The sequence below is a fragment of the Drosophila rhopaloa genome, unplaced genomic scaffold, assembly GCF_018152115.1.
Source record: "Drosophila rhopaloa isolate 14029-0021.01 unplaced genomic scaffold, ASM1815211v1 contig_163, whole genome shotgun sequence".
Classification (NCBI taxonomy): Eukaryota; Metazoa; Arthropoda; class Insecta; order Diptera; family Drosophilidae; genus Drosophila; species Drosophila rhopaloa.
In genome coordinates, this window is record NW_025335043.1 from 11,430,240 (window position 1) to 11,446,541 (window position 16,302).

General features: G+C 45.5%; 3 protein-coding genes across 5 annotated transcripts; 2 read left to right on the forward strand and 1 right to left on the reverse strand.

The window, feature by feature from the left end:
* The first annotated feature begins 516 nt into the window (after window positions 1–516).
* LOC108045616 lies at window positions 517–3,204 on the forward strand. 3 transcript variants are annotated; one of them, XM_017124997.2, is made up of 2 exons: window positions 517–841; window positions 2,343–3,202. In XM_017124997.2, exons 1-2 carry the CDS (start codon window positions 719–721, stop codon window positions 2,709–2,711), a joined length of 492 nt encoding a protein of 163 aa, XP_016980486.2. In that variant the 5' UTR covers window positions 517–718; the 3' UTR covers window positions 2,712–3,202. The 3 variants fall into 3 exon arrangements, with proteins under 3 accessions (XP_016980486.2, XP_044313891.1, XP_016980487.2); XM_044457956.1 differs by having other exon boundaries at window positions 730–1,806; window positions 2,343–3,204; XM_017124998.2 differs by having other exon boundaries at window positions 730–1,745; window positions 2,343–3,204.
* Window positions 3,205–8,914: 5,710 nt separating this feature from the next.
* On the forward strand, window positions 8,915–13,078 carry LOC108045614. Its single transcript, XM_017124995.2, has 2 exons — window positions 8,915–9,731; window positions 9,807–13,078. The coding sequence occupies exons 1-2, from the start codon at window positions 8,915–8,917 to the stop codon at window positions 12,893–12,895; spliced, it is 3,906 nt and encodes a 1,301-aa protein (XP_016980484.2). The 3' UTR covers window positions 12,896–13,078.
* LOC108045615 (probable leucine--tRNA ligase, mitochondrial) lies at window positions 12,940–16,211 on the reverse strand. The gene is made up of 4 exons (XM_017124996.2): window positions 16,036–16,211; window positions 14,192–15,983; window positions 13,893–14,134; window positions 12,940–13,836 (listed from the first exon to the last, which is right to left on the reverse strand). Exons 1-4 carry the CDS (start codon window positions 16,123–16,125, stop codon window positions 13,351–13,353), a joined length of 2,610 nt encoding a protein of 869 aa, XP_016980485.2. The 5' UTR covers window positions 16,126–16,211; the 3' UTR covers window positions 12,940–13,350.
* Between the last annotated feature and the right edge of the window lie 91 nt (window positions 16,212–16,302).

Consider the following 16,302-nt stretch of genomic DNA (forward strand, 5'->3'; position numbering starts at 1 on the left):
TTGATATGTTTGTCCTGTCAGTTGCCCGTCAATTTGGACAAATTCGAATCATTTTGCCCACAAACTGGCGAATTGTTGTCGATATGTATCCGTGGCTGCCGATGAGTTTTGAGTTTGATGAAATTTTTTCTTTTTGCTTTTGTTGCACTTTTTATCATCCACTTTTATAGGCATGGAGCAACAAATTTCAGCTCCTTAAATTTCATTAATTTTTTTTTAGTTTTAACCGATCGTTCCTATGGGAGCTATAGGATATTGTTTCCTGATCCAAACGATTTTCACACTATATGTGCCTAGGGACAAACAATGACGATTGGTAAAGTTTCATGTCGATATCTCCAAAACTGACCGAGTTATTAATTAATGCCACAAAAACAGGCCAAAAACCCCATAGTGCTTTGTCGGTGGGGTAAGTGTGTGCATATAGAAGCTCACACCAACACACTCAAGTGGCCGGTTGATTGACGCACGTAAACAATTTTTTCATTGAAAGAAGAGGCCTCAGTCAACGACGAGCGCTGTTCGCGAGCGGAAAGCTGCCGCAAAAATAAAATAAAACAAAATTTGAGCCGAGCAACTTAAAGCGGGAACAACAAAAAAAGAATTAACACAAATTAGCGCTATGTAAAAGTTTGAAAACGAACCGAAAATTGGACAAGTGTCGTCGGCGGTGGGGCAAAAAAAAAAGTAAAATATTCAGGGCATCACAGATGCCGCGATGATGGAGCCAATTAGTGCGGCGGTGCAGCGGCGACGTCAACTGCTGAGCAGCGTTGAAAGTTTGCGCGGTCGTGTTCGTCAAGTGCTAAAATGTGTTATTAACCTGCATATTGAGTTTTTGGTAATGGAACAGACGAAAAAGTCCCCCTCCCCGCCCTTCGATTCTGTACCCACTATCCAAATCGTTTTTACCACACAAGTGGCCACTGAGTGACACTTGTTTGCATTTGTTGTTGACCGAAAAAGCTTCTCTCATCCGCATTGACAAGCGGCTATGTCTGCTACATATTCAACCCCCTCGGTCAATATACTTTCCCCCTTATCGGGGCTTTGTGCCACTTCTGTTATCTCTCCATCGCTTACGAAATGTTATCACTGGTTTCACAAACACTTTTTGTAAGTGTCAGTCTTAACTCTAAAAATAGGCATTCAGTTATAAAGATATAAAGTTTATTGTAAAAGGTGACCCTCAAATATTTAAGATCTAATATTATTATAATATGACTTTTATATAAAAGTCATAAGAGGTGATTATTGATTGTGCCCCAAACTATCTCTGTATGTTTACATTGAAAACCCAATTTTAAGTCTATGTTGAAAGTAAACTATTATTTATTATTAACAACCGACTGTTAAAATTTATCTTTTGAATTACTGCGTTGACGAATATGTAAAAGTTTTCCGCACTTTCAATCGGCTGTATCAATTAACCCTTTTTAACCTTAGCGTATTTCCTTCAGCCAACTTTTTTATCGTTATTTTCATTCCCATTTCACCTGTTATCACCTGTTGTTTAACATTTTGCGCCCGGCAACTCTGTTAATAGCTACTGCAGCGATTTGGAACATGTTAATGCAATTATAGCCAGTTATTGGGAACGAAATGTTAGAATGTTGTGCTGGTCAAGGGGTTGGTGGTACGGGGAGGGGGATAGGGCTTGCAGTGATTACTTGCACTGCTAATTAGACAATGTCGGTTCGGTGATTGGCGAACGAACGGGTTGGCAATGTAAAGCACAGGCATGGGTAAATAAATATGAACCAATGAACCATTTAAAATGAAGATTGTGTTTTACAAAACTAAAAGGTATTTATCAAAATTTAATCTATTAAAAAAAGTGGTTTAAGCTTAAATACTGTCTTAAAACTTTATTTAAAATTGATCAAAATATTATGAGAGAATATTGCATTAAAATCAAAAGCTACGACTATTTTCAACAGGTTCCCATAACAAAAACAATAAAATTTCGGTCTTCTGTATTTAATAACTATTCATCTGCTTGAGGGTGTATGGGGTGGGGTTTACCCCTCGAAACATGCACCTAACATGGGCTTAGTTGGCCGGGTTGCGAGGCTTTGCTAATTGGGCACTAATAGAGACAGTAGTGACGAGACCTATGAAAAGATATGGTAGCTGAAATCCGAGAATGGAGGGCGTGAATGGGGGCGGGGCTGGGGGCATGGCTGGGGGTGGGGGACTGGGGGGACTCAGCCAGAGGGAAAGTAAGGCTATCAGTGACCGTAACGCCGTCACTGTAGCTGTCAGTGTCATCGGATACTACAATGCAAATCGAGCAAAATAAGCGATTTCTAGCTAATCCAATTTCAACCCACATCTCGCAGGTGCTTGAATCCGATGTAGCGGCCCTGTTAGAGGAGGTGCGGGAATTCAACGACGACCACGAGGAGATGTTGCGGCTGGACAGGATTATCGAAACTCTAAGGGACTACAGTGGACCCACGATATGCCACGAGTGGCCCTATCCCCTCATCTTCAAAGGCACAATCGACGAGGCACACGTCGCACAAATACTCAATGCCACTGAGCTGGAGCTGGAGGAGGAGTTGGTGAAGGTATCCGGCGAGAGGAACTGCATCCAACTGGAATCCGACATGGTCACACCTCAAAGGAGGTCGAGAATGCTGTGGTTCTCCAGGCGGAGCAGCAGAAAACGAGCTGAGCACTTCAAGGAACTCCAGTCAGCTATTTGAATGACTCTCTGAGCGTAAAACTAGTCCGAAATAAATGTGAACAAAACAATATAAACGAAAGTACCCGAATGTAATCTGCCAATTTCGAACACACTTTAAGCTTAAATCCTTCAAATTATATATATGAAGTTGAAATCCATCTTAACCAATTTCTGACAAAAAATATAAGCTAAAAATAACAATTTGCCTTAAAGTTTTTATTAATAATACATATTTTTTAAATATGTCTTGATTTGAAGTATAAAAAACTCCACAAAAATAATCCAATGTTTAAAAAAGACTGCGCAGTTTTTAAATAACTTAAATAGTCGTATTTTGTTCAAAGTTTTTCTCAAGCATTTATGTTTAAGATTTTACTGATTGTCAAGATTCTTTATAAAAATAGCATACAACTTGCCTTATCTACAAATAAATTAAATTCAATGTCTTACTAAGAATTAAAATATTTGTGTGTTATGTGTTACACTAGTCGATCATTAAACCTTGCTGATAAAAAAGAAAATTTTTTTAATTTTATCTTGCCAATTAGCAATCTCTACATGAATTTCTACTTGAATCGTATTGTAGAAAATGTCATTTCTGGTTGTTTCATTTACTGCGGTCGCTTGTGACGGCTACATTTTGATATTAGCTCCCACCGCAGGCATCTTGCATTCATGATATTTGCGGTGGCGGTGCGCATTGATTTTGACAGAAAGCGCATAGGCTCAGCGGGAATTCCTACTGAATGTGACATTCGGAGGATTCGGGACTCCTAAATTGGATTTTCCACTGGTCAGCCGCAACAAGTGACCGCACCTAATTAAAACGATTTCACACGCAGCTCCTTAAAGGTCGAAAAGCAAAAGTGTAAACAACAAGTGCTTTTATTTGATGATTTGCACTCTTCGCTGCCGCTTCATGATTAATTATAAATAAAACCAGAAAAGACAGCACCAGAAACAATAATAAAACGCGTTTCACTTCCCGTGGTCGAGTGTGTGCATATACGGGTAAATTATTCATAACGGTATTATCAGCTTTTCTGCGCTCTGCAGGCTGATTAAATTGCTCGTCCATCGCTGGAAAATGCAAAGGGTGGGGGACGGTGGTCAGTTGGAAAAGGCTCCCAAGGCTTACGATTCACAGAGGAGGTCAAAATAATTTTGTTTACAAAAGAAAATTGTACTCAAATCGTTTAGGTTTTTGGATTCTATGCAAGCAAGTTCTCTTATGAATTCCATAATAGACTTACAGAATTAATATTAAATTCCCAAGTATAATAATAATGAATATATATAGTTTAACTCTATCTGTATTTCATATAAAGACTTTCTGATTTAACTGTGGCTCTCTTAAAAAATCTAAAATATTTGAAACTTTGAACTCGTTTACTTCGAAGTAAAGTAACATGGTTCTAAGCTAAGAAATTAAAGATCTCAACTATGAAATTCTAATCCTATATCAATATAGTACTTACTATTTTTTAAATGAATATTACATTTATGGGTGCCATTGTACCTAATAAGCGAGGTGTCTGTTTCTGTGTGGGCGTCCGTCCAGTTCGTAAGCTTGCATTCTTTGTCTCTGCGTTGTGTGCGCCATTTATCAACTCGACTGGCTATCTGTCCGCCCGTGTCCTGTCCCTGTCCCTCTCCTTGTCTCCGACTCTGTCCCTGTCCCTGTCTTTGCCCCATTCAGCCTGTGGTCAGGGACAATTGCAGCAGAGCGCTGTAATTATTAAAAAGTAAATAACAACAGCCACCGCACAGCGACAGCAGCAACAATCGCGATAATGAGCACAAGTGCAACAATGCACTTAAAAGAAAGCCATCTAAAATAACTGCCATTAAATACATTTTTAATAGTTCATAAATAAGAATCTAATTTAAAAAACTAAAGCTTGTTTTCTGGTCAATTTAAATCGTTGTTTGTTTTGACAAACATTTCAATTGTGTCTTTATTAATAAATAAATATTATACATTAGTTAATGTGATAAGGACTTGTTAAAGGAATTGAGAAAACTATTTTCTTCTTTTCTTAGTTTCAGACATATATTAGATTAGACTAGATTTTTCTCCCAGTGTGACATAGTGAAAACAAGAGTGAAATTGTTGCAAAAGCCTGACGCAGAGACAAAGGAAAGGCCAAAGGTTGAAAGCTGCGCTATCGAGCTCAGCGCCTCGCCCGATTCCCACCGCACTCTTTATCTAGAACAGCGACGGGACAGTGAGCGTGGACATTTTCCATTTTCGCCACGCGAAAGCCTGCAAAATTAATGGCCAACAAGGATGTCAATGGCAGTTGAAGCGGCAGCGGCACAAATAGCAACAGAATCAGCCACCGCAGCGTCGGTAAATAGCACTCGGGCTAACAGTCAGCACAGCGGGACGGACAGGACATCAGTGTAAACAAAGCCCAGAGTGCAACAGAAATCGCAGCATGCAACAGATTTGATAAACCTTGCAAAAGACTACAATAGGAGGTCAGAGATTTCAGGCGATCAGCCGTTATAACTCGTTAATCGCTCCATTATTTTCGAAATTATGGCAGGGACAATTGAATAGTTAAATGCAGTTCAAGCTTTAGGTACAATTAATCGTTTAAGAAGCCGAGCCTTTTCAGGTTTGGATTTAAATAAGTTTAATTAGGCCCAAGTGTCGTATGAGTAATTTGTAAGTATGACAAGATTTGCAAAATTGAGATAACACGTCGTATACGTAATTTTGAGAAAGAGTTTTTAATTTGGCCGAAGGTGAAAAATTTAAAAATTTAAGAGCCAACATATTATATATAAACGTTGCTTTTTAGAGAAATTTAATTTTTATAAGACCATCATGAATTTCCTAAGTAAATAATGAACCAATAAGAAGGATAAAAGTATAAGTTTTAATACCCATTCAACCTTGGTGAATCATTACATCTACTGATGTATGTATGTATATATGCATGTTTGAGAAGTGCAAACTTTAAATACCTGCATTTCCAAAGGACTTTCCTTCCATTTTCCGTGAAAAGTTCGCCGTCACTTGTTGCCTCCTGGGAAAAAGTTCAATGCCCGCCGACGAGGCTAATAACTGGCATCAAGTGCGATGGCATGTGGAAATCGGGGGGGAGAGCGGACTGCAGAAGCTCTTGCACCTGGCCTCAGTGCCAATCAACGGCTCAGTTATCGTCCGTTCGGCAGGTGGCAAAGGAGCCTTTCTTTCCGGCGAAGCTCAGCTCATAAATGCCAGCGCACGCACACTCTTCGATTTTTGTTGGTGCCGCCGACTGGCATCAATTAAACTCGAATTGTTGCAGTGTCTTCGATTGGGTTCCCCCGTCCCTTTCGCACTCGCACTGGTACCAGCCTGCCAGCGGGCAATTTTCCAGGCGACGAATGTTCCTCTTTGGCGCCTCTCTCTTTTGCTCCTTAATTGCTTAGGTGTGTGTGCACTTACAAAAACATATTTATTGAAATTAAAAAAAAATGTAATTATTTATCTGTAAAATCAAAATTGTTTCCCTGCGGTTACTTATCTTGAAAAATCATTTAATTTTGGAGATATTTCCTAAACTCTTAGGTAAGCACTTCCTAAAAAACCTCTTTTTGAAAAACATACTAGCGTTAGTAATTAAAATATTACATTCATTTGAATTGTACATAATCTGTTATATTTTGAGGGATTATTTTTCTTAAGCTATAATTTTACTACTACTTGAATTTTTGTATTTGGTAATAATTTGCATGGCCTTATATTATATTTTGATTATCAATATCAAATGTCTATAATCCAACCCCCACTTTCTTGTAGTGTCTTCTGTTGCTTTCTCTCTCTCTGTCTCGCCTGCGGTTGGCGCTTAACTTTTGCATATTTCGCAACAACATTACGGCAAGAACAACGAGAGCAACTCAGCAGGCACGTGAATCCATTACGATGGCAGGCAATTATGTGCGTGTTTCTTCCGCTCCGCCCTCACTGTCTCCGCCTGATAGTTGGGGCCATACGCAAATCAAAACAGTTTCCACCAGCAACAACAAATCCAGCCAGCCGCAGCCACAGCAACAACAACAACAACAGCAATAACAAAAACAACAACAGAGGGTATGAAAAGCCACGAAATGGGTTTTTAATGCAAACGACTTTCCCTCCAATTGCACACGGCCAAGGTGAATGCTGAGGGCGCTAGCCGATGAAAACTTGGAAAAGTCTGGCCGAGACCACGAAAGGAAATTACAAAGGCTGCAGGTATATTTTTGGGTTAAAGCTTTTTCAGAATAATAATCATCTCTTTACCAGAATTGGCCTTGTTCATTCAACGTTTTAGAATTCTTTATATCTAATTGGTTTTTTAATTGACAGATCACTTGCTGAATATGTGCACCAAAAATAAGTAGTACTTAGAAACGAAACTGTTGTTACATTGATAATAAGTTGTTCTATAAAAAAAAGATGGGTGATAACCTAGTACTCACAAAGAGACTTTCGACCTTAAAATAAACTCTTTTAGAAATTAAACTATACAACTATTGTTTGTATTTAACTAATTCAATACACCTTGTAACTTCCTATTAGGTTACATTTTATTAAAGAGACTTGGCGACTTTTCTCTACAATGTCACCATAATCTGTTTGGTCAGTTGCTTCTTAAAATTAAACCAAAGGTCTATTTGAATCCCAAAAATAATAGAGTTTGGGATAGCCGTTCCTACCTAAAAGAGCTACATAAAGCGGAAATACATTTAAGTAAGTTATGACTAGTCGTGATCCCCATGGACTTCTCTGTGTGCAATGTACCGCCTCTATGCCCAGAAATCCAATGTTTTGGTATGTTTAGAAGCGCAAGTCGTGGCAGCAACAAGCCGAATGGGTCTAGTAGTTGTCTGCCCGCCTGTCGCTCCACCTTTCCGACTGCCAGTCAGTTGGCCAGGTGGGTCGACAGTCGGCGGCCTGGCTGTTTGGGCCTCGAATTGCCCCAAAAGAGCTTTAAATAAACAAACTAATAACGGATATCGCGAGGGTGCGAGCGAGAGAGTGGAATAGGAACAGCAACTGTCTTCCAAATGCACCGCATATATATATATATATATTCTATGGCAACCGCGCCAAGCCAAAATCGTGGATGTATAACCCGAATAAACAAACTAATAAAACGGGCCCACATGCCCGAGCCAGCGAGTCCACGAATCCTGGCTCAGAGCTGCCACGGAGGCGACCAACAACACTCGAGGAGCACACAAATACCACACTTGTCTATCTATCTATATACCTATACCCCAAAAGACTGAACGCCAAACAACCGAAAAAAATCACCAAAAATCGACGAGAACTGAAGGGAAAAGCAGCTCAAGTGGAGCAGTCGCTCCCAATTCCATTCGCCGCACTCCCACTGTATCTATTTGTGTGTCCCCAAAAAGAACCAAACTAATCCATAATCCGTCGACCAGAGAGCTGAATGCAATTGCAAATTAGATAACCAGGACTGGTTATTCGAGCATTCAGGAATTTACCATAAAACTGGGTGAGCAAATTTCAATTACTGCAAGGCTCTTGTAATTAAAAAGTGATTCTTTGTTTTTAAATTTGTAAAATTGAATACATCTCATAGGATTAACTGAGAATATCAAGGATTGTTTTCATGTAGTACTGAGATGATAAAGAAAATATCGAATTTTATTACGATGAAGTAGTTGTGGTTGATTGTTTTGTATTATCAATTTACAATTGGAGCAAATGTGATAGTTGGCCCATTTTGATTTTAGGAAAACAAATCGTAAATGTGTTTTCATTTCATTTTAATTACTATGCTTGAGTTAAGTTAGTTCAACTTATTTCTACGTAATTATTGTTTAAATTTCCCAAACTCAAATTCTTTGCCACTATGAACTTGTTGTATTAAGTCGTGTTTTATATGTTTGTTTACTTATTAAAAACCCGATTTACAGGCTCTTCTAGGACTGCATATTATGCAACGGCAGTAGAGGACTCACCAGAGACTATCCTAAATTCCCATAACCATGTCCGAAGCTCTCCAGGAGTCGCTTACCCGTATCGAACTATTATGAAACTCGAAGGTGGAAGGTGCCAAACGCACGGCAACGGGCCAGGGTCAGGGGCAGGGGCAGGGTCAGGTGCCAGTCCAGGTGCAGGTGCAGGTGCCGTTGCAAGGACAAGTGCCACCAAGGACGACTCCGGCGACGGCGGCGGCAACTCATGCCAGGCGCCGCCAGCTGATCTCCATGGCCAAATGCCGCAGTCGCTCCATACTCAACGATGAAACGCCCACGCCGGAGGCATCCTGCCCTGCTCCTGCTCCAGCTCCTGCAAATCCTTCGCCCCAACAACTACAACAACAACAACAGAACTACTTACCTCAAACATCTTTGCTGAAAATCGAACCATTCGTTCCTAGTTTTAATCAAAGACTACGCCGGCGTCCTATTGGTCGCTCTCATAGCACCTTAAGCCACAACGTCATCCCGAAGCGACCAGTGCAACAGCAACTCCAGCAGCAGCAGCAACAGCAACAGCAGCAAATCCAACAGCATTCGGAACTGCAAGTTGGCCAGCAGCAACAACTCAAGCGGAGCTATGCCGCCGCCGCCCAAATCCGTCAGCAGCAGCAGCAACAGCAGCGGAATCTGCCACGTGGCGTTGGCATCCAGCGCCAGCGCTCCAAGTCCACCTCCTCCTCGGCGGCCTCCAATAGTTGTCGTCCCGCTACAGCAGCCGTAACGCCCAATACTCTGGTGGGCAGTACGGGGGGCACTCTGGTGAGTGGAGCCATTGTGACGCCGCAACCAAATGGCATCTGCCGCATCCAGAGATTGCCCAAGGAGCGCGAGGAGTTGCCCGATCGCATAAACTACGACAAAAGGGGTCTCACGGCGATCCCCATCTTCGAGCAGGAACCCAATCTCCGACTGCTGTCGCTGCAGCACAACCTGATCAATACCTTCCACATACCCAAGGAGCTGCCACCGCCTCCACCTCCGCCAGTGCCTCCTCCTCCCATCGCCACGCCGCGGGAGAGCAACAACAATAATAAGCTGGGTGGTTTGTATCCTGGAATTGTGAAATTTAGATTTAAATGTTAGGACCTCCAATTTATATAACTCTTTTCTCACTCAGAATACAATAACGGCAATGGAAACAAGGAAGGAGGACGCTCTGGCCTGCGTGGCCATCATCCCGGCAGACTTACCCGTGCCATGACCAATGCTGGCGGTAATTCCCATCGCCTGTCGCCCAAATCCGGCGGAAGTCCAGGTTCAGGAAGTCCACTGACCACTCAGGCGCTGGCCATCAATGGAGGAACTGCCACTGGGCGTTCCAAGTTGGCCAAAAGGGGCTACAACTACGGACAGGCACAATTAACGCCTCCGCCGGCGTTGCGCATGCGCTATGGATTGGAGAAGTCCAAGAGCTTTGTCAGCAGCAGTCTGCAGGCGATGAAGCACCAACAACAGCTCATCCAAAGGCGAGCGTTTCTTAAGGCCACCAGAGGAGTGGCCGGTGGAGCAGTCAGTAATCTCCTCCAGAGTTGCGACGAGGGCAGTGCCCTGCACAGCAGCAATCTCTCACTGTGCGGCGGATGTGGCGAGGAAGAGGATTCCCCCAGCGTAATGAACTCCATTTCCGCCTTGGAGCAACTGAGCATCAAGAACAAGCAGTTGAGTTTAAGTGCCAGCTACGGCAGCATCTTCCAGCAGCTCGTCTTTCTGGATCTCTATGATAATCAGATTGAGAAGATAGCCAATCTGGATGGACTACCCTCACTTTCGGTGCTACTGCTGGGCAAGAACAGGATCACGGATATTGGAGGACTGTCTTCATTGAAGGACTCCTTAAGAGTCTTGGATCTGCATGGCAATAAACTCACCAGTTTGGGCAGCCGGATCAACTGTCTGCAGCAGCTCAAGTCACTGAATCTGGCGGGAAATCAAATACGACAAATAAACCAGCAGGATTTCCTGGGACTGCGCTGCCTCAGGGAGCTGAACCTCAAGAGGAATAAACTGCGGCGGATCAACGGCTTCCAGCATCTGGTGGCTCTGGAAAGGCTTTGGTTGTGCCACAACGAGTTGCACCGGGTGGATGATATGGCCAGTATAGCTCGGGCCAACCGCCTCCTTGAAGTCACAATCGAGAACAATCCGGTATCCCTCGCTGGAGATTGTGTATCCTTCCTGGTTTCATATCTCCCACTGCTGCAGACGCTCAGTCAGATGCCCATCACGGAACAAGTGCGTCGGGCGGCTCTGGCCTGGCGGCAGCACAAGGAACAGGCTCAAGCTGCTCCTGGAAGCTCCGAAGCTTATCACAGCATCCGGCGGGAAGAGGTGATATCCAATGCCAGGACCAATTGGGAGCTACTGCGATCCCAACAGACAGTGGTGGGTCGTCCCAAGAGCCGGCTGACCAGCGAACTGGCCAAGATCAATGAGTCTAATGAGGGTCCAACGGCCGAGGAGGAGACCGAGTCCGAGGAGTCACAGCAGCCGAAGGAACTGATGGATGAGCTGCAGGCACTGATCAAACTGCCGCCCATTGCCAAGAATTTGAGGAACCCGCAGGACGAGGATGGCGTTTCCTCGGAGGCTTCCAGTCTAGGACCCAATGTGGACTCCTGCTCCAGTTGCTATAGCTCGGATAACGAGGAGGGTGGTGCTAAAAACAAACCTCAGACTCCACAGATTGATGAAAACTGCAATAAAGTGGGGTTGGCAGAGAAGCCACCACCTTCACCTGTTCCTGCTGGTCCAACAAACCATTCTCCTGATTTGGTCAAGGTGACAACTCCAACGGCGGTGGCTTCTTCGCCTTCGCCGCCTGCTTTAACCCTGACTCCGCCAGCTGCTCCTGGAACTCCTGTGCCCGGAGGCACGTCTACTCCTCCTCCAGTGGCCACAACTGCTACCCTTCCCGTGCCCGCCACTGCATCCTCCAACACAAGTCGTCCGACGAGCAGCAAACAGCGCTCCCGTCACGCGCCCATTACTCAATTGGGCTTGCAGATTAATCAGAGGGGAGGAGCTAGTGCATCCTCCAAGCGCTACATGGCAGGCAGTCTAGTGCGGGCACAAACCGTGAGCAGCAGCACCAGTAACAGCAGCAGTTCCAACAGCAATGGTCGCGGAAAAGCCACTAACAATGGATTAACTCTGGTGGCAACGCAATCAAAGGCGGTAACGAGTGCCACTTCCAACCAATCTTCAGCAGGAGCCGGAGGAGGCACCGCAGGATCAACAACTGGATCAGCAACTGGAGGAACAGCAGCAGCTCCCAACGCCGCCATCACGGTGTCCAAACCCAGTGCCGCTGAACGGGAAAGAGAGCAAGGTGGCGATTACCTGATTGAGATTTGTGGAAGGTACCTTAACATCTATGGCCAGGGAGCCCTCCGTTTCATCGACAAGCAGTGGAATCCGGCCAAGGCCAATGATGTTCACACGCTCAACTTCAGCTACATTAACTTCAACAGCATCGTCTGTGTCCTAGGCAGGATTAAGCTGCGATTTCCTCACGCCGAGCATTATGTTTTCCGGGAGACGAACATTTCCTGTTTGGGTCAACTTAATGGATTGGCCGAGCTCCAGGGTCTCAGCAGTTTACTCATCGATGCCGAGGGCAATGGCATAACCTTGAAGGAATCTTGGCGAGCGTACGCCATCTACAGGTTGTCCCACTGGGGATTGAAGCAACTGAATGGTCAGGAGGTTACCGAAGCGGAAGTGGAGGCTGCGAATGCCATGTACGTGGGACTCTCTGACCTGGTGCTGTGGTCCATGCCGGAGGTGATGCTGCAACCGCTGTTGGCGCGACTTCGTCTGGATGAGACCTGCACGGCCAGCAAGCTGTCTCCAAAAGAGTGGCTCCTGCGGGCGGACAACAAATCCCTGCGTTTGGTGGTGGGAAAAGAGGCGCTCCAATGGAAGAAGAATGCAGGAGGAGCCGGTAATGGAGCAGCATCTTCCATCTCCATGAACCTGAATCCTGCGACGGACGCGGCCAGCACTGCCATGGCGCCCAGTGCCCGAGATCGTGGTCGTCAGCACTTTGCCCTGCTGCTGGAAAACACCTGCAACGCCGTGGAGAAGCTGCACAAACTGGAAACACTGTGGCCCAGCATGCTCCTCGACATCGTCCGGAATACACTCCTGGATTACGCCCAGCTGGATGTTTATCTGCGGAATCTCATGTGCGAGCTGATGAAGTAAGGTGCGTTTCCAACAAAAGATAAAACGAGAACTTATTAGTCGTACAGGCTTTTAGATAGAGGCGCACAGATAGAGCAACCATTATATTCCTATGATCCTAGGCATTTACCAATCCTGTAAAGCAGCTGCTTACAACTAGTCCAATTTTTATAAATATTTAACATTAAACAATATTAAAAAGTACCAATCTAGAATGGCGTCTTTCTGGTCAACACCGGAAATGCAGTTGGGCGGGTTGAACCCGCTTTTACAATCCTCCGTAATCCGTTCGGCTTAAGCACTATTATCAGAGTGGGTCGATTTGCTAGGTCTTGAAAATAATCTAAAATATCGAAGAAGTGGAGAGTTATACATAGATGTTGGTTGATCAGGCCTCACTTTCAATACTCAAAAGGTTTCTTTCCACTACTACTGTACTTTGTGCCTCAAATTCAACCCATTCTAAAATATATATCCTACGCTCTAGGCTGAGCCTCCGCATCATCGCTGGTCGCCGGCTTTTGCGTCTTTTGTGCCTTGTCAACATAGATGTTCAGGATAGCCTCAATGCCGGGATAAAGAACAAAGTTGGTGGTCCGTATTTTCTTGTCGATGAGGTACGACGTAACCGACTCCGTGTTGAAGGCAATGTCTAGGGCATCGCTGTGCGTCACCTTATCCAGGTGCGTTCGCTGCACTTTGATTACACAGTTTTCGAATCCATTTACTTTGATACTAAGATCCAGATTGTAGGCGGCATCGATGTCTGGCCAGCGTTGGGCCAACACATCTTCACTCCACTGCAGTTCCTGGCTGGCGGGATTCAGTCTGCCAGGTATCGCCACAAACTTTGACCACAGTTCTGAGGCAAAATGGGGAGCCATGGGTGCAAGCATGATAATCTGGGCGGCCAGAGCCCGCTCAAATTGTTTTCCATGCCTCAGGACATGCTTAGGTGTGCGCTGTAAGAGGTTACGATTAGCAGGAATTGAAAAATAAAGCCTGTTTCACAACTCACCCTTAGAGAATTGGTCAGTCCCTGCATCTTGGAGATTGCCACACTGAGTTGATGAGCATGGCGGTAGTTAAAAGTGGCTCCTTTGACATAAAAGTTCCGGGCATCGAAAAGCTTGGCATCCTCAGCCAGGAACTCCTCGCTGGTAACCACTACTTCCGAGGGAGTTTGATCCTCGCGAGCCTCTTGGAAATCCTGCAGGGTCAGCCAAAGGCGCTTTTGCCAATTGAGAATTCCAGGGAATGCTGTCCGAAATATAAAATATTATAAGTTGTCATATATGTTAACCTTAAAATACCCACTTGCGCTGGACCAATTGCGATGAGAGGTGGGCGCCACATCAGCCAGGATGATCAGTCTCGTTGTATCGGTGCCGTATTCATTGAACATATCACTGGGCTCCACGCCGTTCAGTTTTGACTTGGACATCTTTTCCCAGGTCATGACCACGGGCTCTTTGGATTCCTTCAGAACCGCTTGGTTCTTCTTGGCGTTCACAATTTCCACTTCTGACTCGGTGACATATTTTCCACTGCCCTTCACCCGGAAGGAGCGACCCATGACCATGCCCTGAACTAGCAGGCGGGAGAAGGGTTCACTGGTGGGCGAGAGTCCACAACTATGCAGGAAATGATTCATAAAACGGGCATAGTAGAGATGCAGCACGGCGTGTTCCTTTCCCCCGATATACAGATCCACGGGCATAAACTTGTTGGTCAGCTCGGGATCGAAAATGCGCTCGGAGTTTTGGGCATCCAGATAACGCAGGTAGTACCAAGAGCTGTCCACGAATGTGTCCATTGTATCCGTCTCCCTTCGAGCATCCTTAACTCCGCATTTAGGACACTCGCAAAGAAACGCTTCTTTAGGGGAATCTTTCGGTGGCAACGACACCGGAAGCTGCTCCTCGGGCACTGGAACTGCTCCGCACTTGGGACAGTGGACAATGGGAATTGGAGTGCCCCAGTAGCGCTGTCGTGAGATTAACCAATCCTGCAGCTTGGAGGACACCCGATAGCCGCCCACATTGAGGCGAGTGGCTGCCTGAAGAACCTCCTTTCTCAACAGCTCCCAGTTGGCTGGACTTAAGACATCTTCCTCCTTGCCGGAAGAAGTGAAAGCCAATCCGTAGGACTCCCACAGCTCCTTGTCCTCGCTACGGAAACTGGGTGCTGCCAAGTAAACATCGCACTTCGGTGGGAAAGTCACCTCGTCGCCAAAAACCACGGGAATTGTGGTGGCCGCAAAGGGATTCTCCGCACTAAGGCTGCCCGCATCCTCTAGCTTCGACAGGTGATGATTGCTGCGGATCACGAGGAATGCATGGGGATCCTTTAAGTGCTCTGGATGGGTAGTCCACACGCGCAACAGTCCGGAGGCGGATGTGAGCAGGTTGAAGGCGTACCCATCGCATTCTCCGATCCAATGGCGCTGTAAATTAATAATATCCCTCCAATCGCGCAGCGTGGGATCTTCCAGGCCATCTAGCAATTGTTTGGCATATGCACTCGTTCGGATGAACCATTGCCTCAGTAGCTTCTTTTCCACCTTGGCTCCAGAGCGCCAGGAGCAGCCATTAGCGTCCACCTGCTCGTCGGCAAGCACTGTCTTGTCCACGGGATCCCAGTTGACGAGGGCTTCGTTCTGATAGGCCAGTCCATGGCGGTGCAGCATTAGGAACAGGTGCTGCGTCCACTTGTAGTACTGCGGACTGCAGGTGGAAAGCTCGTGGTTCCAGTCGAATGAACATCCCAGTCGCTTGAGTTGCTCCTTCATTTGTGCGATATTCTGTTCCGTCCAGGATGCGGGTTCCACTCCCCGCTGATTGGCGGCATTCTCGGCGGGCAGACCAAAGGAATCCCAACCCATGGGTTGGAACACATTCTTGCCGCACATCCGCTGGAAACGAGCCACAGAATCGGCAATGGTATAGACGCGCACATGGCCCATGTGGAGATTGCCCGAGGGATACGGGAACATGGAGAGCACGTAGTACTTGTCCTGCGATTCCTTGGGGTTAAACTGTCCTCCACTGAGTTCTTCCCGCCAGTGAGCCTCTATCCGGTGCTTGACATCGTTGGTTAACTCCAAGTTCTGGAATATCCGAAAAGTTTTAGATGATTTTTGGTGCAATTTCATCACCAACCTCATTTCCCGTGCAGCTTTGGGTGAGCAGACGCCTCCAACTGCTCCAATACACCCCTCTCCAAGGGCGAGTACTTCTCAGCGCTTGCATTTTTCTTATTTTAATTGATTAAATTGCACATTTCAATTATTGAATAACAAAATCGTAAGAACCCAATGCACTCTACAGTCGAACAGCTGTTTTAGGAATAGAGTTACCACATCGCTCAGGTGTCCGCTATTTGGTCCTAGAATTTTTGGCGGGAAGCGTTTTTGATATACCGGCAGC